Source organism: Ursus arctos, chromosome X, assembly GCF_023065955.2.
Source record: "Ursus arctos isolate Adak ecotype North America chromosome X, UrsArc2.0, whole genome shotgun sequence".
Taxonomy (NCBI): Eukaryota; Metazoa; Chordata; class Mammalia; order Carnivora; family Ursidae; genus Ursus; species Ursus arctos.
The window spans coordinates 46,442,494-46,466,591 of record NC_079873.1 but is presented as its reverse complement, the minus strand read 5'-3'; the positions used below and the strand labels follow the sequence as shown (position 1 = coordinate 46,466,591).

Sequence of the window (24,098 nt, the reverse complement as noted above, 5' to 3'; positions counted from 1 at the left end):
AAGAAAGGGGGGGTAATCAGAAGGGGGAATGAAACATGAGAGACTATGGACTATGAGAAACACATGAGGGCTACAGAGGGGAGGGGGGTGGGGGAATGGGATAGACCGGTGATGGGTAGTAAGGAGGGCACATATTGCATGGTGCACTGGGTGTTATACACAACTAATGAATCATCGAGCCTTACATCGAAAACCGGGGATGTACTGTATGGTGACTAACATAATATAATAAAAAATCATTATTAATAAAAAAAAAAGTAATTTAACAACTTTTAGAAGAATCAGGGTGTAATTTAGAAAATAAAGGCCGGGCGTGTAGATGGCGTCACTGGAGCGTGAGTTTCTGCACGAGGGTATTGAAGACAATGGCCAAGAACAAACTAAGAGGGCAGAAGTCCAGGAAAGTATTTCATATAGCCAGCCAAAAAAACCTTAAGTCTAAAAACAAAGCAAAACCAGTTACCACTAATCTTAAGAAGATAAGCATTGTGAATGATGAAAAAGTTAACAGAGTGAATAAAGCTTTTGTAGATATACAAAAGGAACTTTCACATTTCTCAAAAGGCCTTTCCCTTGAACCTCTGCAGAAACATGTGATTCCTCAGCAGTGTCATGTAAACGAACCAGTTAATGTTGATGAAGCAACAAGGTTATTGGCTCAGTTGTAATACGCTGGAGATACATCAAATACCCAAAAAAGACCAATAAATTAAATGTTTTACATAGTTTTATTTTTAAAAATCTTGTTAATGTACACGCATTGGCACATTTTTAAAGCAAACTACATAAACAGATCTTTCCTATAATCTAGGAAAATGGAATGTCAGAAGTCAACAAAATGTGATAAACAAAGTGCTAAAAAGAAGGCACTTCACAAAATCTGTTCACTGAAACAGTTAATATATCCTACTTACATCCTTCACTTTATAAGTGGCAGTGAATGTGTGTTTGAATTGGAGGACACACAGAAATACGGAGTTTCGTGGCAGTAAAAAAAATACAAGTGATGAGCCATTGGCCAATTTTTTTTGTTTTTGATAGCCTTAAGTCTACTTTAACTTTCCTCTCATAAGAGGAAAAAAAACAGAAGGATTCAGAATTGGAAGAAAACCTGAAATCCCAGAATGTAATTACTTGAGGGTGAAGGGGATTTGTGGGTATTAAATCACCTTTTCCCCTGGAAAAAAGAAAAAAGAAAAAAAAGGCCTGCTAGATTTCTTCTTTCCCTTTTTTCTCCATCACAAACACTTTTTTAAATAAGTACTCATTTGCACTAAACAACTTTCCCTGTGTCTTTTTCTATATCCTTGTTCCAGTGTTTAGTCATTATTTTCTTAAAACTCAGTTACCTCCTTCATCATTCTTTTTCTTTCTTCATTGATTTTTTTAATGTTTTTTTTTTATTATATTATGTTAGTCACCATACAGTACATCCCTGGTTTCTGATGTAAAGTTCGATGATTCATTAGTTACGTATAACACCCAGTGCACCATGCAATACATGCCATGCTTACTACCCATCACCAGTCTATCTCATTCCCCCACCCCTTCCCCTCTGAAGCCCTCAGTTTGTTTCTCAGAGTCCATAGTCTCTCATGCTTCATTCCCCATTCTGATTAAACCCCCCTTTCTTTATCCCTTTCTTCTCATACTGATCTTCCTAGATCTTATATTCCATAGATGAGAGAAATCATATGATAATTGTTTTTCTCTGCTTGACTTATTTCACTTAGCATTATCTCCTCCAGTGCCGTCCAAGTTGCAGCAAATGTTGAGAACTCGTTCTTTCTGATAGCTGAGTAATATTCTGTTGTATATATGGACCACAACTTCTTAATCCAGTCATCTGTTGAAGGGCATCTCGGTTCCTTCCACGATTTAGCTATTGTGGACAGAGCTGCTATGAACATTGGGGTGCGTATGGCCCTTCTCTTCACTACGTCTGTATCTTTGGGGTAAATACCCAGTAGTGCAATGGCGGGGTCATAGGGTAGCTCTATTTTTAACTTTTTAAGGCATCTACACACTGTTTTCCAAAGTGGCTGTACCAACTTGCATTCCCACCAGCAGTGTAAGAGAGATCCCCTTTCTCCACACCCTCTCCAACATTTGTTGTTTCCTGCCTTGTCAATTTTTGCCATTCTAACTGGCAAAAGGTGATACCTTAAGGTGGTTTTGATTTGAATTTCCCTGATGGCTAATGATTTTGAACATTTTTTCACTGTCTGTTCGCCATTTCTATGTCTTCATTGGAGAAGGGTCTGTTCATATCTTCTGCCCATTTTTAGATTTGATTATTTGTTTTTCATGTATTGAGGTTGAGTTCTTTATAGATCTTGGATACCAGTCTTTTATCTGTAGTGTCATTTGCAAATATCTTCTCCCATTCCGTGGGCTCCCTCCTAGTTTTTTTGACTGTTTCCTTGGCTGTGCAGAAGTTTTTATCTTGATGAAGACCCACAAGTTCATTTTTTCTTTTGTTTCTCTTGCCTTTGGAGAGGTGTCATGAAAGAAGTTGCTGTGGCTGATGTCAAAGAGGTTGCTGCCTATGTTCTCCTCTAGGATTTTGATGGATTCCTGTCTCACATCAAGGTCTTTCATCCATTTGGAGTTTATCTTTGTTTATGGTGTGAGAGAGTGGTCAAGTTTCATTCTTTTGCATATAGCTGTCCAATTTTCCCAGCACCATTTATTGAAGAGACTGTCTTTTTTTCCACTGGATATTTTTTCCTGCTTTGTCAGAGATTAGTTGCCCATAGAGCCGAGGGTCCATTTCTTTTTTTTTTTATTAAAGGTTTTATTCATTTATTTAACAGAGATAGAGACAGCCAGAGAGAGAGGGAACACAAGCAGGGGGAATGGGAGAGGAAGAAGCAGGCTCATAGCGGAGGAGCCTGATGTGGGTCTCGATCTCATAATGCCAGGATCACGCCTGAGCTAAAGCAGACGCTTAACGCCTTCGCCACCCAGGCGCCCCTGAGGGTCCATTTCTTGGTTCTCTAATCTATTCCATTGGTCTATGTGTCGTGGTTTTTATACCAATACCATGCTGTCTTTGCGATCACACCTTTGTAGTACAGCTTGAAATCAGGCAGTGTGATGTCCCCAGCTTTGTTTTTCCTTTTCAACAATTCCTTGGTGATTCGGAGCCTTTTCTGGTTCCACACAAATTTAAGGGCTGTTCCATTTCTTTGAAAAATGTCATTGGTATTTTGATCGGGATAGCATTGAAAGTGTAGATTGCTCTGGGTAGCATGGACATTTTAACTATGTTAATTCTTCCGATCCATGAGCATGGAATATTTTTCCATCTTTTTGTGTCTTCTTCAGTGCGTTTCAAGAGTGATTTGTAGTTTCTAGAATATAGGTACTTTACGTCTCTGGTTAAGTTAATTCCAAGATAACGTATGATTTTTGGTGTTAATGTAAATGGAATGGATTCCCTAATTTCTCTTTCTTCAGTCTCATTGTTAGTGTATAGAAATGCAATTGATTTCTGAGCATTTATTTTTTTATCCCACCGCATTACTGAATTGCTCTATAACTTCTAGTAGTTTGGGGGTGGATTCTTTTGGGTTTTCCATATAGAGTATCATGTCATTTGTGAAGGGAGACAGTTTGACTTCTTCTTTGCTGATTTGGATACCTTTTATCCATTTTTGTTGTCTGATTGCTGTTGCAAGGACTTCTACTACTATGTTGAATATTAATAGTGAGAGTGGGCATCCTTGTCGTATTCCTGATCTTTAGGGAAAGGTTTCCAGCCTTTTGCCAATGAGAACCATATTCGCTGTAGGCTTTTCATTGATGGTTTTTATGAAATTGAGGAATGTACCCTTTATCCCTACACTCTGAAGGGTTTCAATCAGGAAAGGATGCTGTTTTTTGTCAAATGCTTTTTCTGCATCAATTGAGAGGATCATGTAGTTGTTGACTCTTTTCTTGTTGATATGATCTATCACAGTGATAAATTTGCAAATGTTGAACCACCCTTACATCACAGGGATGAATCTCACTTGGTCATGATGGATAATCCTTTGAATGTACTGTTGGATTCTATTAGCAAGGATCTTGTTGAGAATTTTGGCGTCCATATTCATCAGGGATATCAGTGTGTAATTTTCCTTTTTGATGGGGTCTTTGCCTGATTTCGGTATCAAGGTAATATTGGCCTCAGAGAATGAGATTGGTAGCTTTCCTTCTGTTTCTATTTTTTGAAATAGCTTTAGGAGAATGGGTATTTTTTCTTCTTTGAATGTTTGGTAGAATTCCACGGGAAATCCATCAGGCCCTGGCATGTTTTTTTTTTTTTTTTGGAAAGTTTTTAATCACCCTTTCAATCTCTTCAAAATTTATTGGCCTGTTTAAAAAATCACTTTCTTCCTGTTTCAGTTTTGGTAGTTTATAGGTTTCCAGGAAGGCCTCCATCTCTTCCAGAATGCTTAATTTATTGGCATATAGCTGTTGATAAAAGTTTCTAATAATCCTTCCAATTTCATTGGTGTTGGTGGTGACCTCTCCCTTTTCATTCATAATTTTATTAATTTGCGTCCATTCTCTATTCTTTTGGAAAAGTCTTGCCAGTGGTTTGTCAATTTTATTTATTCTTTCAAAGAACCAGCTTTTTGTTCTGTTGATCTGCTCTACTGTACTCCTGGTTTCTAATTCATTGACCTCTGCTCTAATCTTGATCAACTGCTTTCTCGTGCATGGATTAGGCCTGTTCCTCTGCTGCTGTTTCAGCTTCTTGAGGTGAGAATATAAAAACTGCATTTTAGATTTTTCTATTCTTTTGAGTGAGGTTTGGATGGCTATGTATTTCCCTCTTAGGAATGCCTTTGCTGTGTCCCGTAGGTTTTGGACCATTGTGTTTTCATTCTCGTTGGTCTCCATAAACTGTTTAAATTGATTTTTGATTTTGGTTTATTTAATCATTCTTTAGCAAGGTGGTTCTTAGTTTCCAAGTGTTTGAGTTTCTTCCAAATTTTTCCTTGTGATTGAGTTCCAATTTCAAAGCATTGTGTTCTGAGAATATGCAGGGAATAACCTCAGACTTTTGGTATCAGTTGAGACCTGTTTTGTGACCTAGAACATCGTCTATTCTTGAGAATGTTCCATGTGCATTCCAATAGAATGAGTCTTCTTTTGTTCTGGTGTGTAGTGTTCTATATATATCTATGAGGTCCATCTGGACTAGTATGGCATTCAAAGCTCTTATTTCTTTGTTGATTTTCTGCTTAGGTGATCTATCTATTGCTGAGAGTGGAGTGTTGAGATCCCCTACTATTATCGTATTTTTTACTATATGTCTTTTTATTCGGGTTAAGAGTTGGCTTGTGCATTTTGCTGCTACCCTGTTGGGGGCATAGATATTTATAATTGTCATATCCACTTGTTGGATACACCCTTTAGGAATAATATAGTGCCCTTCTGTATCTCTAACTATAGTCTTTAGTTTAAAATCCAATCTGTCTGATATGAGAATTGCTACCCCAGCTTTCTTTTGAGGTCCGTTGGCATGAAAGATGGTTTTCCATCTCTTTACTTTCAGTCTGGACGTATCTTTAGGTTCAAAATGAGTCTCTTGTAGACAGCAAATGGATGGGTTGTGTCTTTTTATAATCTGCAACCCTTTGGCTTCTTATGGGAGCATTTAGGCCATTCAAATTGAGAGTGATTACTGAGAGATATGATTTTAATGATGTCATGTTGTCTGTAAAATCTTTGTTTCTATAGATTGTAACTTTTGTTCTGTATCACTCTTGGGGCTTTTTTACTTTTATAGAAACCCCCCTTAATATCTCCTGTAGAGCTGGTTTCATGGTTACAAAATTGGTCAGTGACTGGTGATTCTGGAAGGTCCTTCTCTCTCCATCCATTCTGAATGACAGCCTTGCTGGTTAAAGGATCCTTGGCTGCATGTTTTTCTCTGAAAGAGCTTTAAAAATGCCCACCCAACCCTTTCTCTCATTCCAGGTCTGTGTAGACAGGTCTGACGTAATCCTGATACTTTTGCCTTGGTACATGAGAAATTTCTTTGCCCTGGCAGCTTTCAATACTGTATCCTTGGATCTAATATTTTCGAATTGCACTTTGATGTGACGTGGCATAGGTTTGTCATTGTGAGCTTGGGAGGGGTCCTCTCTGCCTCTTGGATATGAATGCTTGTTTCCTTTGCTAGATTAAGGAAGTTTTCAGCTACAATTTGTTCAAATATCTCTTCTAAACCTCTGTTTTTCTCCACCCCCTTAGGGATGTCGATGATTCTGACATTGGAACGTTTCATTGAGTCAGTAATCTTCCGTAACCTACATTTTTGAGGTTGGATTTTTTTTGACCCAAGTTTCTGTTTTAGCTTTCTCTTCTACCAACTCATCCTCCAATTTGCTGATTTGTTCTTCTCCCTCATTTATCATGGCTGTCAGAGCATCTCATTTTGACTGCATTTGATTCATAGAATTTTTAATTTCTGCCAGATTCGCTCTCATTTCCACCCTTAGAGATTCTATATTCTTGTTAATATTTTTGTTAATATTTTTTTCAAGTCTGCACATCATCTTGACTATTGTTACTCTGAACTCCATTTTTGATAATTTGGTTATATCCATATGCATCAGTTCTGTGGCAGAGGCCACAGACTCATTTTCTTTTTTGTGCAGGGGGGGGGATTTCTCCTTCTCATCATTCTAATGAGGAGAGGTTGCGGGGTTGTCTAGAGCCAAAATTATTGACAAGGACCCATGCAGTGTGCACTTGTTTTTTAGGGACCTTAGGGATGTGGGCTTCTTGATTTTTCAGCCTGCCTTCTGGGGGAGGGGCCTGCCACGCTGATACTCAGGCAACCTTGTTTGGGTAGAGTCTCCCTATCCCCTGGAGGTGGGATGGGGATATGCACACTGTGAGCTGGTCTTTCCAGGCTTTTTTCCTCTGGTGGCTTTCCCTGATGGTTTGCCCTGCCTCTTCTGAGAGTCAGAGCAACAGTGGCTGAATCCCAGCCTCTGTCTCAGAACAGAGAGATCGCAGTCCGCTCTCCACTCAGCTCTTCTAGCCACTTTAACTCTGTTTCTGTTGGTGCTGCTCAACCCCACTGTGTCCCGGGATGTGTGCCCCACAGCCAGCGTCCCAGCCCTCACTTCCAGGGCTGGCACTTCTCTGTCCTTTGTATTTCTAATACCACCAGCTGCCAGCCACCAGCTGCCCCCGTGTGCTCCAGAACTCCATTTCAGTGTGGTTCATGGGCACTCTGGAGCTCCGGTTTTCAGACTGGTTGCACCCATTCCCAGGCTCCCAGGCTCAGTCTGCTCTGTTGCAGGTGCCAGTCCACCACTCAGCCTGCTCCCCAGTGCAGGTGGCTACCTCTTCCCAGCACCCAAGCCTGGCGGCTCCCTCCCCCTTCCATTTATCTTCCGATATCTGTGCAGGGATTCATGGCTCCCCACTTCGTACCTCAATAGTCAGTGTTGGAGATGTTCATTTGTAGAGATCCAGATGTATCTTCCTGTGTCTCAGGCTGATTCCATGAGTGTTCAGGTTGGTCTGGTACCTATCCAGCTCAACTCAGGGGATCAGCTGAAAAAGGGGACCCCTACTCGTCCACCATCTTAAGTCCCAGGATGTAGTGTCTTCTAACACAGAGAACAAAATTCAATCAGGAACAAGTGGATCAGCCTGCATTGTCTACCCTGTGAGATTATAGTCTTCCCCTCGCCTTTTGTTTGTTTTTTTGTTTCATTCTTGTTCTGTTTGCTTTTCTATTGTGACCTCTGACCACTTCATATTTGTCTAGGTTGTATTTTGCTTGGGTGGTTGTTGACATTTTGGACTCTAATCATTTGTTCACCCATCCTTCTCTGGACAAAATGACTAAAAGGAGGAATTCACAACAAAATAAAGAACCAGAAGCAATGTTCTCTGCCACAGAGCTATTCGATATGGATATAAGTAAGATGTCAGAGATGGAATTCAGGATAGCAATTATAAAATGAATAGCTAGGCCTGAAAAAAGCATAAACAGCAGTACAAAATTTCTAAGGGCAGAAATGAGATCTAATCAAACTGAACTCAAAAATGCTATGAATGAGTTGCAGTCTAAATGCAGTGTAAGCTAAGGTTAATGAGACAGAAAAGAGAATAAGTGATCTAGAAGACATCCTGATGGACAGGAAGTTGAGGAAAAGAGAGAAAGACAACTAATAGCTCATGAAGAAAGGCTTCAAGAAATTAATGATGCCTTGAAATGAACCAATGTTTGAATTATTGGGGTTACTGAGGAGGTGGGAAAGAGAGAGGGTGAGAAGGTATATTTGAGTAAATCAAAGCTGAAAACTTCCCTAATCTGGGGAAGCATTCATGTCCAAGAGGCAGAGAGGAACTCTACCAAAATCAATAAACTAGATCAGCAACCTGATATATAATAGTGAAAATTGCAAATCTTGGAGAAAAAGAAGGTATACTGAGAGCTGCTGGGGAGAGGGTGTTCTGTACATATGGAGAGAGGAATATCAGAATAACATCAGACCAATCCACAGAAACCTGGCAGGCCAGAAGTTACTGGCAAGATATATTCAGCATACTAAATGAAAAGAACATGAAGCCAAGAATATTTTATCCAGCAAGACTGTCATTCAGAATAGAAGAAGAGAGAAAGAGCTTCCAGGAGAGACAGAAACAGAAAGAACATGTGACCACCAAGACAGCCCTTCAAGAAATATTAAGAGGGGGTCCTATAAATGAAGAAAGACCCCAAGAGTAACATACACAAGAAAGAAAAAGAGGCAATTTACAGAAACAGGGACTTGACAGGCAATACAATGGAACTAAATTCATATCTTTCAATAGGTACTCTGAATGTAAATGGGATGAATGCTCCAATAAAAAGACAAAGGAAATCTGATTGGATAAAAAAGCAAGAATCATCCGTATGCTGTCTACAAGAGACTCATGTTGAACCTAAAGACGCAACTAGATTGAAAGGGAAGGGGTGGAATACCACTTACCACACTAAAGGACTTCAAAAGAAAGCTGAGGTAGCAATCCTCTTATCACACAAATTAGATTTTAAACCAGAGACCATAGTAAGAGATGTAGAGGGACACTATATCATACTTAAAGTGTCTATCCAGCAAGAAGATATAAAAACAAGAAGATATGCCCCCAATGTGGGAGGAGCCAATTATATAAACCAATTAATAATCAAAGTAAAGAAACACATTGATAATGATAGATTAATAGTAGGGGACTTCAGGGGTGCCTGGGTGGCACAGCAGTTAAGCGTCTGCCTTCAGCTCAGGACATGATCCCGGCGTTGTGGGATCGAGCCCTGCATCAGGCTCCTCTGCTATGAGCCTGCTTCTTCCTCTCTCACTCCCCCTGCTTGTGTTCCCTCTCTCGCTGGCTGTCTCTATCTCTGTCAAATAAATAAGTAAAATCTTTAAAAAAAATAGTAGGGGACTTCAACATCCCACTTACAGCAATGGACAGATCATCTAAGCAGAAGATCAACAAAGAAACAAGGGCTTTTGATGACACTCTGGACCAGATGGACCTCAGAGATATATATGGAACATTCCATCCTAAAACAACAGAATATTCATACTTCTCGAGTGCACATGGAACTTTATCAAGAATAGAAGACAAGCTGGGTCACAAATCGAGTCTCAACTGATACCAAAATATTGAGATTATCCCTTGCATATTTTCAGACCAAAGTGCTTTGAAATTTGGAAGGAACTCAAACACGTGGAGTTTAAAGAGCACATTGTGAGAGGAGTTAAGATGGCGGAGGAGTGGGGGACCCCTTTTTCAGCTGGTCCCCTGAGTCGAGCTGGATAGGTACCAGAACAGCCTGAACATCCACGGAATCAGCCTGAGACGCAGGAAGATACATCTGGATCTCCACAAATGAACATCTCCAGGGCTGAGTATTGAGGTACGAAGCGGGGAGGCGTGAAACCACGCACAGATATCGGAAGATAAACAGAAGGGGGAGGGAGCCGCTGCGTTCAGGCTCCAGGAAGCAGTAGCCACCTGCACGGTGGAGTAGGCAGACTCGAGGACCAGCACCCGCGAGAGAGCAGACTGACAACGTGAGCTGGGAGCGCACGCTACCAGACTTCTCACAGAACGCTGGGACTCCGGTGTGCTCACTAGAAGCAGACTGAGACTGGGAGCTCCAGAGCACGCGGGGGCAGCTAGCGGCTGGCGGTGTTAGAAACACAAAGGACAAAGACACACCGGCCTTGGAAGTGAGTGCTGGGACGCCTGGTGTGGGGCGCATATCCTAAGACACTGCAGGGTTGAGCAGCACCAACAGAAACAGAGTTAAAGTGGTCAGAACATCAGTGGAGAACGGTCCACAATCCCTCTGTTCTAAGACAGAGGGTGAGATTCGGCCACTGCTGCTCTGACTCTCAGAAGAGGCATAGCAAGCTGCCAGGGAAAGCCGCCAGAGAACATAAGCCTGGAAATACCGGCTCACAGCGTGCCCATCCCCATCCCCCCTCGCAGGGGATGCGGAGACTCTACCCAAACAGGATTGCCTGAGTATCTGCGCGGCAGACCCCATCCCCAGAAGGCAGGCTGAAAAATCAAGAAGGCCACATCCCAGGGCACCTGGGTGGCGCAGTCATTAAGCGTCTGTCTTCAGTTCAGGGCGTGATCTCAACGTTCCAGAAAGGAGTCCCTCATTGGGCTCCTCCACTGGGAGCCTGCTTCTTCCTCTCCCACTCACCTGCTTCTGTTCCATCTCTCGCTGGTTGTCTCTCTGCCACATAAATAAATAAAATCTTTAAAGAAGAAGCCCACATCCCTAAGATCCCTATAAAACAAGGGTGCACGGCCTGGGTCCCGGTCAATAATTTGGGCTCTGGACAACCCTGCAACCTCTCCTCATCAGAATGGCGAGAAAGAGAAATCCACCCCCCCAGCAAAGAAAAGAAAATGAGTCTGTGGCCTCTGCCAAAGAGCTAATGGATATGGATGCAACCAAATTATCAGAAATGGAATTCAGAGTAACAATGGTCAAGATGATGTGTACACTTGAAAAAAGTATTAACAAAAATGTTAATGAGAATATAGAATCTGTAAGGGCAGAAATGAGAGTGAATCTGGCAGAAATTAAAAATTCTATGAGCCACTGAGATACCACCTTATGCCAGTTAGAATGGCAAAAATAGACAAGGCAAGAGACAACAATTGTTGGAGAGGATGTGGAGAAAGGGGATCCCTCCTACATTGTTGGTGGGAATGCAAGTTGGTACAGCCACTCTGGAAAACAGTGTGGAGGTCCCTTAAAAAGTTAAAAATTGAGCTACCCTAGGATCCAGCCATTGCACTACTGGGTATTTACCCCAAAGATACAGACGTAGTAAAGAGAAGGGCCATATGCACCTAAATGTTCATAGCAGCAATGTCCCCAATAGCTAAATCGTGGAAGGAGCCGAGATGCCCTTCAACAGATGACTGGATTAAGAACTTGTGGTCCATATATACAATGGAATATTACTCAGCTATCAGAAAGAACGAGTTCTCAACATTTGCTACAACATGGACGGCACTGGAGGAGATAATGCTAAGTGAAATAAGTCAAGCAGAGAAAGACAACTATCATATGATTTCTCTCATCTATGGAACATAAGAACTAGGATGATCAGTAGGGGAAGAAAGGGATAAAGAAAGGGGGGGTAATCAGAAGGGGGAATGAAACATGAGAGACTATGGACTCTGAGAAACAAACTGAGGGCCTCAGAGGGGAGGGGGGTGGGGGAATGGGATTGGCCGGTGATGGTTAGTAAGGAGGGCACGTATTGCATGGTGCACTGGGTGTTATACACAACTAATGAATCATCGAGCCTTACATCGGAAACCGGGGATGTACTGTATGGTGACTAACATAATATAATAAAAAATCATTATAAAGAAAAAAAAAAGAACTTGTGAGTTGAGACATGGAGTCTCAACAGTGTTCTTCTATAGAGTTAAGCAAAGCACTTTCTGTTGATGTGTTCACACAGACTTTTGCACATGCTTCCGTTTTCAGGACAGAATCCTGTGAGATGCAAGATGCTTTCTCTATGGTGTTCTTTCTTAGACTTCAGTCTATGGCACTTTCCTTATGTTTTCTTATACCTCTGTGCAAATGCTTTCATCTTCACGACCAAAGATGTGACCAGAAAGACGGCTTCGATACGATGTTCTGTCTTACAGATCGGTTAATGGCCCTTTCCTTATGCTTCCATTCACAATGTGAAACAGGCTTTCATCATCAAGACAGACGATGCCGTTTGGAAGACACTTTCCATACCCTGTTCTTACTGAGAGTTACGTCTATTTCAGTTTCCTTAAGATTCAATGCACTTATTTGGAACCACGTGTTTATTCATGGGTCACGATGTTAGAATGATGTTGCTCTTCTATCAAAAGTCTCGGTTCTCTCCATTACTTAGATTCAACCTCTCCTTATGTTTTCTCTCACACTTCTGCAATTACTTCCATCTTCCGTCCCGAAGCTGTGAGTTGGAAGACCTTTCAAAAGGGTGTTCTTCTTTAAGCATACAGCACGTTCCTTATGTTTGCATACACACTACTGGAAATTATACCATCTTCATGAAGGTAGATGTGATTTGGAAAGTTGTCTCTAGATGGTGCTCTTTCTTACTCTTAAGTGTAAGGCACTTCTCTTTCAGTTCAACACTGATATTTGAAAAAGCTTCTCTCTTCATGCATCAGGATGTTTGAAGTGGCATTCTCTCTACAGAGGCTTGGTGCTCATAGTTTAGTAAACCGCACTTCTTTACACATTCCCTCACCCTGTAGCCCATGCCTCCATCTGCATGAGAGTAGATGTGAGTTTCAGATGCTTTTCGATGTAGTTCATAATGTTAAGTGCACCATAATTTCCTTATGCTGAGAAACGCTCTTTAAGAATGCTTCCAACTTCATGAAAGAAGACGTGTGTTGAAGGATGGATCAGTACACTACTTTCTTGAAGCTACATCTCTGCCACTTTCCTTATGCTTTCAACACAACGTTGCAAATGTTTCCATCTTCATGACAGACGTTGTGGGTTGTAAGATGCTATCTATCCAGAATTCACATCTACTATTAAGTTGATGGCACTTTCCTTAAAGTTCAGCGCACAAGGAAGAAAACCCTGGTTGATTCATTCATCAGGAGGTGGGTTCGGTGTTGTATGCTCTCTGCACAGATTCGGTTGTCAGAATTTAGGAGACGGCACGTTCTTTACACGCTCCCCCGTCGCACTCTTGCCATAGCTTCCATCTTCATGACAGAAGTTGTGAGTTGAGAGAAGCCCCCCCCCCCAGTAAAGAAAAGACAGTGAGTCTGTGGCCTCTGCCACAGAAATAACAGATATGGATGTAACCAAATTATCAGAAATGGAATTCAGAGTAACAATGGTCAAGATGATGAGTAGACTTGAAAAAAGTATTAAGGAAAATGTTACTGAGAATATAGAATCCCTAAGGGCGGAAATGAGAGCGAATTTGACAGAAATTAAAAATTCTATGAGCCAAATGCAGGCAAAACTAGAGGCTCTGACGGCCAGGGTCACAGAAGCAGAGGAAAGGGTTAGTGAATTGGAGGATGGGTTAATAGAGGAAAAAATGAAAATATAAGATGCTTTTAAAAAAACCCACAACCACGAATGTTGGCTATGGGAGATTACTGACTCAACGACACGATCCAATGTTAGAATCATCGGCATCCCCGAGGGGGTGGAGAAAAACAGAGGTCTAGAAGAGATATTTGAACAAATTGTAGCTGAAAACTTCCCTAATCTAGCGAGGGAAACAAACATTCGTGTCCAAGAGGCAGAGAGGACCCCTCCCAAGCTCAACCACGACAAACCTACGCCATGTCACGTCATAGTGCAATTCGCAAATATTAGATCCAAGGATACAGTATTGAAAGCGGCCAGGGCAAAAAAAATTCTCACGTACCAAGGCAAAGGCATCAGAATTACATCCGACCTGTCTACACAGACCTGGAATGAGAGAAAGGGTTGGGGGAGCATTTTTAAAGCTCTTTCAGAGAAAAACATGCAGCCAAGGATCCTTTATCCAGCAAGGCTGTCATTCAGAATTGATGGAGAAATAAAGACATTTCAGAATCGCCAGTCACTAACCAATTTCGTAACCAAGAAACCAACCCTACAGGAGGTATTATGGGGGGTTCTATAAAAGTAAAAAGGCCCCAAGAGTGATACAGAACAGAAAGTCACAGCCAATACAAACAAAGACTTTACTGACAACATGGCATCATTAAAAGCATATCTCTCAGTACTCAGTCTTAATATTAATGGCTTAAATTCTCCCATAATGTGCCACAGGGTTGCAGATTGGATAAAAAGAAATGACCCATCCATTTGCTGTCTACAAGAAATTCATTTCGAACCCAAAGATGCATTCAGACTGAGAGTAAGGGGATGGAGTACCATCTTTCACGCAAATGGACCTCAAAAGAAAGCTGGGGTAGCAATTTTCATATCAGATAAACTGGATTTTAAACTACAGACTATAGTTAGAGACACAGAAGGGCACTATATTATTCTTAAAGGAAGTATTCAACAAGTGGATATGACAATTATAAATATATATGCCCCCAACAGGGGAGCAGCAAGATACACAAGCCAACTCTTAACCAGAATAAAGAGACATATAAATAAAAATACATTAAAAGTAGGGGACCTCAACACTCCACTCTCAGAAATAGACAGAACACCCTGGCAAAAACTAAGCAAAGAATCAAAGGCTTTGAATGCCATACTCGACTAGTTGGACCTCATAGATATATATAGAACACTACACCCCAGAACCAAAGAATACTCATTCTATTCTAATGCCCATGGAACATTCTCAAGAATAGACCATGTTCTGGGACACAAAACAGGTCTCAGCCGATACCAAAGGATTGAAATTATCCCCTGCATATTCTCAGACCACAACACTCTGAAATTGAAACTCAACCACAAGGAAAAATTTGGAAGAAACTCAAACACTTGGAGACTAAGAACCAATCTGCTCAGGAATGACTTGATAAACCAGGAAATCAAAAATCAAATTAAACAATTTATGGAGACCAAGGAGAATGAAAATACAACCGTCCAAAATCTATGGGATACTGCAAAGGCAGTCCTAAGGGGGAAATACATAGCCATCCAAGCCTCACTCAAAAGAATAGAAAAATCTAAAATGCAGTTTTTATATTCTCACCTCAAGAAGCTGGAACAGCAACAAAGGGACAGGCCTAATCCACACACGAGGAAGCAGTTGACCAAAGTTAGAGCTGAAATCAATCAATCAGAAACCAGAAGTACAGTAGAGCAGATCAACAGGACTAGAAGCTGGTTCTTGGAGAGAATCCATAAAATTGACAGACCACTGGCAAGACTTATCCAAAAGAAAAGAGAAAGGACCCAGATTATTAAAATTATGAATGAAAAAGGAGAGGTCACGACGAACACCATTGAAATTGGAAGGATTATTAGAAATTTTTATCAACGGCTATATGCCAATAAACTAAGCAATCTGGAAGAGATGGAATCCTTCCTGGAAACCTATAAACTACCAAGATTGAAACAGGAAGAAATTGATTTCTTAAACAGGCCAATTAATTATGAAGAAATTGGGTCAGTGATAAACAACCTTCCAAATCACAAAACTCCAGGCCCGGACGGTTTTCCTGGGGAATTCTACCAAACATTCAAAGAAGAAATAATACCTATTCTCTTAAAGCTATTTCAAAAAATAGAAACAGAAGGAAAGCTACCAAACTCATTCTATGAGGCCAATATTACCTTGATCCCCAAACCAGGCAAAGACCCCCTCAAAAAGGAGAATTACAGACCGATTTCCCTAATGAATATGGACGCCAAAATCCTCAACAAGATACTTGCTAATAGAATCCAACAGTTCATTAAAAGGATTATCCACCACGATCAAGTGGGATTCATACCTGGGATGCAAGCGTGGTTCAATATTCGCAAATCAATCAGCGTGATACATCATATCAACAAGAAAAGACTCAGGAACCATATGATCCTCTCAATCGATGCCGAAAAAGCATTTGACAAAATACAGCATCCTTTCCTGGTTAAAACCCTTCAGAGTGTAGGAATAGAAGGTACATTTCTCAATCTCATAAAAGCCATCTATGAAAAGCCTACTGCAAATATTATTCTCAATGGGGAAAAGCTGGAAGCCTTTCCCTTAAGATCAGGAACATGACAAGGATGCCCACTCTCGCCACTATTATTCAACATAGTACTAGAAGTCCTTGCAACAGCAATCAGACAACAAACAGGGATCAAAGGTATTCAAATCGGCAAAGAAGAAGTCAAAATGTCTCTCTTCGCAGACGACATGATACTCTATATGGAAAACCCAAAAGAAGCCACTCCCAAACTATTAGAAGTTATAGAGCAATTCAGTAACGTGGCAGGATACAAAATCAATGCTCAGAAATCAGTTGCATTTCTGTACACGAATAACGAGAATGAAGAAAGAGAAATTAGGGAATCCATCCCATTTACAATAGCACCAAAAACCATACGTTACCTTGGAATTAACTTAACCAGAGACGTAAAGGACCTATATTCTAGAAACTATAAATCACTCTTAAAAGACATTGAGGAAAACATAAAAAAGATGGAAAGATATTCCATGCTCATGGATCGGAAGAATTAACATAGTTAAAATGTCCATGCTACCCAGAGCAATCTACACTTTCAATGCTATCCCGATCAAAATACCGAGGACATTTTTCAAAGAACTGGAACAAATAGTCCTTAAATTTGTATGGAACCAGAAAAGACCCCGAATCTACAAGGAGCTGTTGAAAAGGAAAAACAAAGCTGGGGGCATCACAATGCCGGATTTCGAGCTGTACTACAAAGCTGTGATCACAAAGACAGCATGGTACTGGCACAAAAACAGACACATAGACCAATGGAACAGAATAGAGAGCCCAGAAATTGACCCTTGGCTCTTTGGGCAACTAATATTTGATAAAGCAGGAAAAAACATCCGGTGGGAAAAAGACAGTCTCTTCAATAAATGGTGCTGGGAAAATTGGACAGCTACATGCAAAAGAATGAAATTTGACCACTATCTCACACCATACACAAAAATAAACTCCAAATGGATGAAAGACCTCGATGTGAGACAGGAATCCATCAAAATCCTAGAGGAGAACATAGGCAGCAACCTCTATGACATCGGCCAAAGCAACCTTTTTCATGACACATCCCCAAAGGCAAGAGAAACAAAAGACAAAATGAATTTATGGTACTTCATCGAGGTTGGGTGTTCTTATGACACTTCTGCCTTTTGCTGATCCCCTGTCAGGAAAGCAGTTGCACTACCATGCAGTAGTTTGCAGTTTATGGCAACACAGAGCAGAAAGCCAACACCTAGACTCACTGTTTTCAGCTTGCCTCCCCCTTCTTGTGCCTGGGAACACTGCCACACTCAGGCACCCCCATTCTTCTTATGACCTGGGCATCCTGAGACCACACTGTCACACCTAGGATTCCATTTTGCTTTGCCACCCGAGCATCTTTAAGCCCGCTGTAGTAGACTTCCAGGAGTTTCCATTTTGCACTCTGCGGCTTATAATACTTTGTGGTAGACTCCTTAAGCAGGTTCCCTCCCTTCTGCCATATCAACAGATGCATTACCCCAGATTCAAATATCCGCACCACCTGCCTTCCAAAAAGGTGGCAGCTTTTCTACTTGTAGAGTTGTAACACTTCTTTCCTCAGATCTCCAATTGATTTCAGAGGTGTTCGGAATGATTTGATGACTATCTAGCTGTATTCAAAGGACCAGACAAAGTTACAGTCCCCTATTCCTCTGCCATCTTAACTTCATATAGTGTTCTTTGTCTCTTGTTACAGTCTTTGTCTTAAAGTCCATTTTTTTTCTGATATAGGTATTGGTACCCTGGCTTTTTTCTTCACATCTGTTTGCATGACAATTTAAAAAAATTTTTAAATTTAAATTCAATTAGCCAACATATAGTACATCATTAGTTTCAGATGTAGTGTTCAATAATTTATCAGTTGTGTATAACATCCAGTGCTCATCAGATCAAGTGCCCTACTTAATGCCTATCCCATAGTTACCCCTTTCCCCCACACCTCCTATCCAGCAACCCTCAGTTTGTTTCCTAGAGTTAAAAGTCTTTAATGTTTTTTCTCCCTCTCTGATGACTTCCTCTTCAGTTTTCCCTCCCTTCCCCTATGATCCTCTGTGCTATTACTTATATTCCACATATGAATGAAACCATACGATAAATTTGACAAATATTTTTCAATCACTTACTTTTTAATCTGCCTGTGTCTTTGTATCTATAATGAGTCTCTTGTAGGCAGCATATAGACGGGTCTTTTTTATGCATTCTGTCATCCTATGTCTTCATTGGAGCATTTTGTTCATTTACCATTGAAAGTAATGATTGGTAGGTATGCATTTATTGTCATTTTGTTATTTGTTTTATGATTGTATTTGTAATTCTTCGCTGTTCCTTTCTTCTCTTGCTCTCTTCTTTCATGATTACTTGGATCTCTTTAGTGATATATTTGGATTCCATTCTCTTTATGCTTTGCATATCTATTACCGGTTTCTGCTTTGTGAATTCCATTAGGTTTGCAAACAACATCTTCTGCATATAGCAGTCTATCTGAAGCTCATGGTCTCTTAAATTTGAATGCCTCCTTTACTCTTTTCACTCCTACATTTTTGGTATATGGTGCCATACTTTACATTATTTTGCAAGTCGCATGATTGATTTTTACAGATATACTTACTTTTACTGCTGCTGTGCTCCCTAAGTTTCTTACTTTTAGTTATGGTAGTTCTTTTCCACTGAAAGAGTCCCCTTTAACATTTCTTGTAAGATTGGGTTAGTGGTTATAAATTCATTTAGCTTTTCTTTCCCCATGAAATTCTGTCTCCTTATGTTCTGAATGATAACCTTCCTGGATATAGTATTCTTAGTTTCACTTTTCTTTTTCTTTTAGTACTTCGAATATATCATGCCACCCCATTCTCTTCTGCAGTTTCTGCTGAAGAATCCACTGATAGCCTTGTTCGGTTTCTCTTGTATGTAACTGTCTTATTTTCTCTTGCTGCTTTTAAAATTCTTTTTCACTTCTTTTTGTAATTTTAATTACTATGTGTCTTGGTGTGGACCTCTTGAGTTCGTTTTGTTGGGGGAATTCTGTGCTTCCTATATCTTAATTTCTGTTTCCTTCACCAGATTTGGGAAGGTTTCAGCTATTATTTTCTCAAATAAATTTTCTGACCCCTTTTCCCTCACTCTTCTTCTGGGATCCCTATAAAGCAAATACTTTTTACACTTGATTGGGTCACTGAATCCCCTAAGTCTGTTTTCATTTTGCAGATTTTTTTTCTCTCACTTGTCCAGTTTGATTATTTTCTATTACTCTGACCTCCAGGTTGGTGATTTATTTTTCTGTTTCTTCTAGTCTGCTATTTGTTCCATTTAGTGTGTGTGTGTGTGTGTGTGTGTGTGTGTGTGTGTTTTATTTCATTTATTGTGTTCTTCATCTCCCATTGGTTCTTTTTTTTATCTCTTTTTAAGGGTCTCATTTATGTCCTTCACTCTTTTTTTTAAGTCCAGTGAGTATCTTTTTTATCATTACTTTATTTTTTTCATTTCTCTCTTTTTTTTATTATGTTATGTTAGTCGCCATACAGTACATCATACAGTGTTTGATGTAATGTTCCATGATTCATTGTTTGTGTATAACACGCAGTGCTCCATGCAATACATGCCCTCCTTAATACCCATCACTGGCCTATCCCAATCCCCCTACCCCCTCCCCTCTGAAGCCCTCAGTTTGTTTCCCAGAGTCCATAGTCTCTCATGATCAATACTTTAAATTCTCTATCAGTCATATTATTTAACTCCATTTTGCTTAGGTCTCTTACTGTGATTTTGTCCTGTTCTTTCATTTGGGATATATTCTTCTGTCTCCTCATTTTGTTTACTTCTCTGTGTCTGTTTCTCTGCATTAGGAAAGTCATACATGTTTTCTGCTCTTTAAAATAGAGGCCTTATGAAGAATAGGTTCTGTAGTGTTCTGCAGTGAGCTATCCTCTTTTTAGTGGAAACTGCTACTTCGGGGATGTCTTCAATGTGTGTTGTGTGTGCCCTGTTATTGTGGTTGAGCCACTTTCTTTTGCTGTTCAGATGTCTGAAATGGCTCTCTTTACCTGTTGTGGGCAGTGTTTGGTCCCTGTGATGTTAGTGAGTCAGTCTGGGGCTGCCTTGGGCTTGAGTTGAGTCAGACCAGACATTTGCCAGTGATGCACTAGCACCAAAATTTGGGTCACTTTCCCTGTGTTTCTCCTAAGAAACTTTTGTTGGTGGCCAGGGCCTACAATCAGACTAGGTGTCTGCCACCAGTCCAACACTGAGGCCACAGTTTTATGGTGTGTGTGAGTGTGGTTATCTTTCTGTCTCTCCAGGATATGAGTCACTTTTGAGTTGTGCTGGCCCCTGTCTGGGCTGCTCACACACTGTTAAGCTTGTGGTCCCAGTTTGAACAGGCTTAGGCCAAAAGGGTACAGAGGAGGAGGATCTTCAACATGCTTGGGTGCAGAGTACACAGTGCCTACAATATATGTGTGCACACAAGAGGAGACATGCCACTGCCACTACAAAGCATGCAGGAGTGGGTGGTGTGGTTGTAACAAAGTGTGAATTGGTCTGAAAAAGAGACCTTCCACTTCTGCTGTTGCCTGACTGGCTTATCAGCAAAACATGTGGGGTTGGGGAAGGCAGTTTTAACATGGTGTGTGCTGGTCCTCCTTGGAAGGCCTTCCCACTGCCACCACTGGAGCCAGGATGAAGACTTTGAAAAGTGTGGATTAGGAATAATGGTGTTGGCAATGATTGGGCTGGTCTTCTGGGGAAGGCACCAACAGTGTCAGGTTTGAGGCAAGCATGACTGGATAGGGCACATCCACTGAAGCCTCAGGGTATGGGTCACAGCATAACTTGGGTAATGAATGTCTGCACCAAGCTGGTTCCCAATGATGGTTGTGTGTTTATCCTGTCGGTGGGGAGGGTAAATGGCACCTGCTAGATCCTTTTTTTCCTAAAGAAGTCCTCCAACAATCTTTGTTCCACTGGAACACTCTCTGAGATTAGTAAATATCTTTCAATCCCATATGCCCCAAGAGTTGTTCAAACTGCTGCTTCTACCTAGTATCTTCACAGGCTGTTTGTTTTGCTGTCTCTTTAAGTGTGGGTACTCAATTTCCTCTGGCTCTACCAGCTCTCCCAAAACCGAACCTGCTGATTTTGTTTGTTGGTGTGTTTCAAGTTTTTATTTAAATTCCAGTTAGTTAACATATAGTGAAATATTGGTTTCAGAAGTAAAATTTAGTTATTCATAACTTACATATAACACCCAGTGCTCACCACAAGTGCCCTCTCTAATACTCATCACCCATTTAACACATCCATCCGCCCACTTCCCCTCCAGCAATCCTCAGTTTGTTCTCTATTGTTAAGAGTCTGTTTTATGGTTTGCCTCTTTTTCCCCCTATGTTCATTTGTTTTGTTTCTTAAATTCCATAGATGAGTGAAATCACATGATATTTGTCTTCCTCTGACATTTCACTTAGCATAATACACTCTAGCTCCATCCATGACATTGCAAATGGCAAGATTTCTTTTTTTAATGGATGAATAATATTCCATTATATACACCACAACACCTTTATCCATTCATCAGCCAATGGACATTTGGATTCTTTCCATAATTTGGCTATTGTTGGTAATGCTGCTTTATGTTTCATGGTTGTAAGAATCCTAAAAATTTGGCCTCTCTAGTTTTCAAATCCAGATGTTATGGGAATTTGTCTTCCCACTGCAGGCTTCCTGGTATAATAGTCTGTTTCTATCCCTCCTCTGCATCCACAGGTTTTTTCCCCTCATTGACAGTCACATGGTCTGTTTAGTTCCCCAGCATATCTCCATCCTTTCTACCTTCTCCAATGTGGCCTCTATTTTACATTTAATTGTGGAGGTTTTTCTGCCAGTCTTTGGGTCATTTTCTGTTTTGTTTGTGTTTTTACACTGATATGAGTGTTATCTAGTTGTACCCCTGGGACAAGGTGAGCTTAGCGTCCTACTTTGCTATCTTCCAACCACTCACTTCTTTTTCACTTTGGTTATATACTAGAAATGGCACTGTCATCCTGAAACCACATACTCAGTGATTTTATGATTTGTCTTTAGTTCATTTAAATGGATCATTAGGGGGTGCCTGGGTGGCACAGTCAGGTAAGTGTCCAACTCTTGACTTTGGCTCAGGTTATGATCTCAGGGTCATGAGATCAAGCCCCATGTTGGGCTCCATGCTCAGGATGGAGTCGGCTTGAGATTTTCTCTCCCTCTTCCCCTCCCACTCATGCTCTCTCTTTCTCTCAAATAAACAAATCTTTAAAATTTGTATCATTATTTGATTTAAATCACAACAAATATTAGATTGGTCAACATATTTTTAACAAGAATCACCATGGAAAATACTCGTGATGCAATCACATGACAAGTGTATAAAAGCAATGGGAATGCATTGCAAGTGTGTATATAAATAAAGTTTATATATATGTAATATTATATATGTGTGTGTATAGCACTATATATATAACATATATATAATATACACAATTTGGATCATATTACACCTATTCTTTATCTATATGCACATGCACATGCACATGCACACACAACACACTGGAAGGAAATAACATAATGAAAATAGCAATTTATCTTAACACCAGCAACAATGTAGAAAATCAAACAAGTGTAGGGGTGAACTATCAACTGAGTTCTGTTGGTCCAAAGTTTTAGTCCATGACAGAAATTATATAAAAATATATAATGTGGGAGGGCTCAAAAAGATGGCAGAGGAGTAGGGGACCGTATTTCAGCTGGTGCCCTGAATTGAGCTGGATATCTACCAGACAATCCTGAACACCCATGAAATCATCCTGAGACGTAAGAAGATACATCTGGATCTCTACAAATGGACATTTCTGGGGCTGGGTATCGAGGTGCGAGGTAAGAAGCAGGGAGCCAAAGATACAGACATAGTGAAGAGAAGGGCCATATGCACCCCAATGTTCATAGCAGCATTGTCCACAATAGCTAAATCGTGGAGGGAGCCAAGATGCCCCTCAACAGATGACTGGATTAAGAAGATGTGGTCCATATATACAATAGAATATTACTCAGCCATCAAAAAGAATGATTTCTCAACATTTGCTGCAATATGGACGGGACTGGAGGAGATAATGCTAAGTGAAATAAGTCAAGCAGAGAAGGACAATTTTATCGTATGGTTTCATTCATTTATGGAACATAAGAAGTAGGAAGATCAGTAGGAGAAGAAAGGGAAGAAGAAAGGGGGGGTAAACAGAAGGGGGAATGAACCATGAGAGACTATGGACTCTGGGAAACAAACTGAGGGCTTCAGAGGGGAGGGGGGTGGGGCAATGGGATAGGCTGGTGATGGGTGTTAAGGAGGACACGTATTGCATGGTGCACTGGGTGTTATACACAAGTAATGAATCATGGAACTTTACATCAAAAACTAGGGATGTACTGTATGGTGACTAACATAATATAATAAAAAAATATTATTAAAAAAGAAAAAGAAGCATGGAGCCGAGAGTCTGTGCACAGATATGGGAAGATAAACAGAACGGGGAGGGAGCTGCCACGCTCATGTACTGGGAAGTAGAAGCCTCCTGTGCAAGGGAGCAGGACTGGTAGCCTCCAGGAAACCAGACTGAAAGGAGGAGATCAGCAGGTGCGTGAACCTGGTAGGCTGGCGATTTTAGAAACACAAAAGGGCAGGTGTGCTGGCCCTGGGAACAAGGACTGGGAGAAAGGCTGTAAAGCGCACAATCTGGGACACTGCGGGTTTTTAACAACACCAACAGAAACAGAGTCAGTGTGGCCTGGAGAGCTTGGTGAAGAGCAGACTGTGATCTCTCTGTTCTGAGACAGAGGTTTGAATACATTCACTGCTGCTCTGA

The 24,098-nt window shown here is 40.7% G+C and overlaps 1 protein-coding gene across 1 annotated transcript; it reads left to right on the top strand.

Moving 5' to 3' along the window:
- The first annotated feature begins 335 nt into the window (after positions 1–335).
- Positions 336–668, top strand: LOC113247968 (ribosomal biogenesis factor-like). The gene has a single exon (XM_026489343.3). It carries the CDS (start codon positions 366–368, stop codon positions 666–668), a length of 303 nt encoding a protein of 100 aa, XP_026345128.1. The 5' UTR covers positions 336–365.
- The last annotated feature ends 23,430 nt before the right edge of the window (positions 669–24,098 follow it).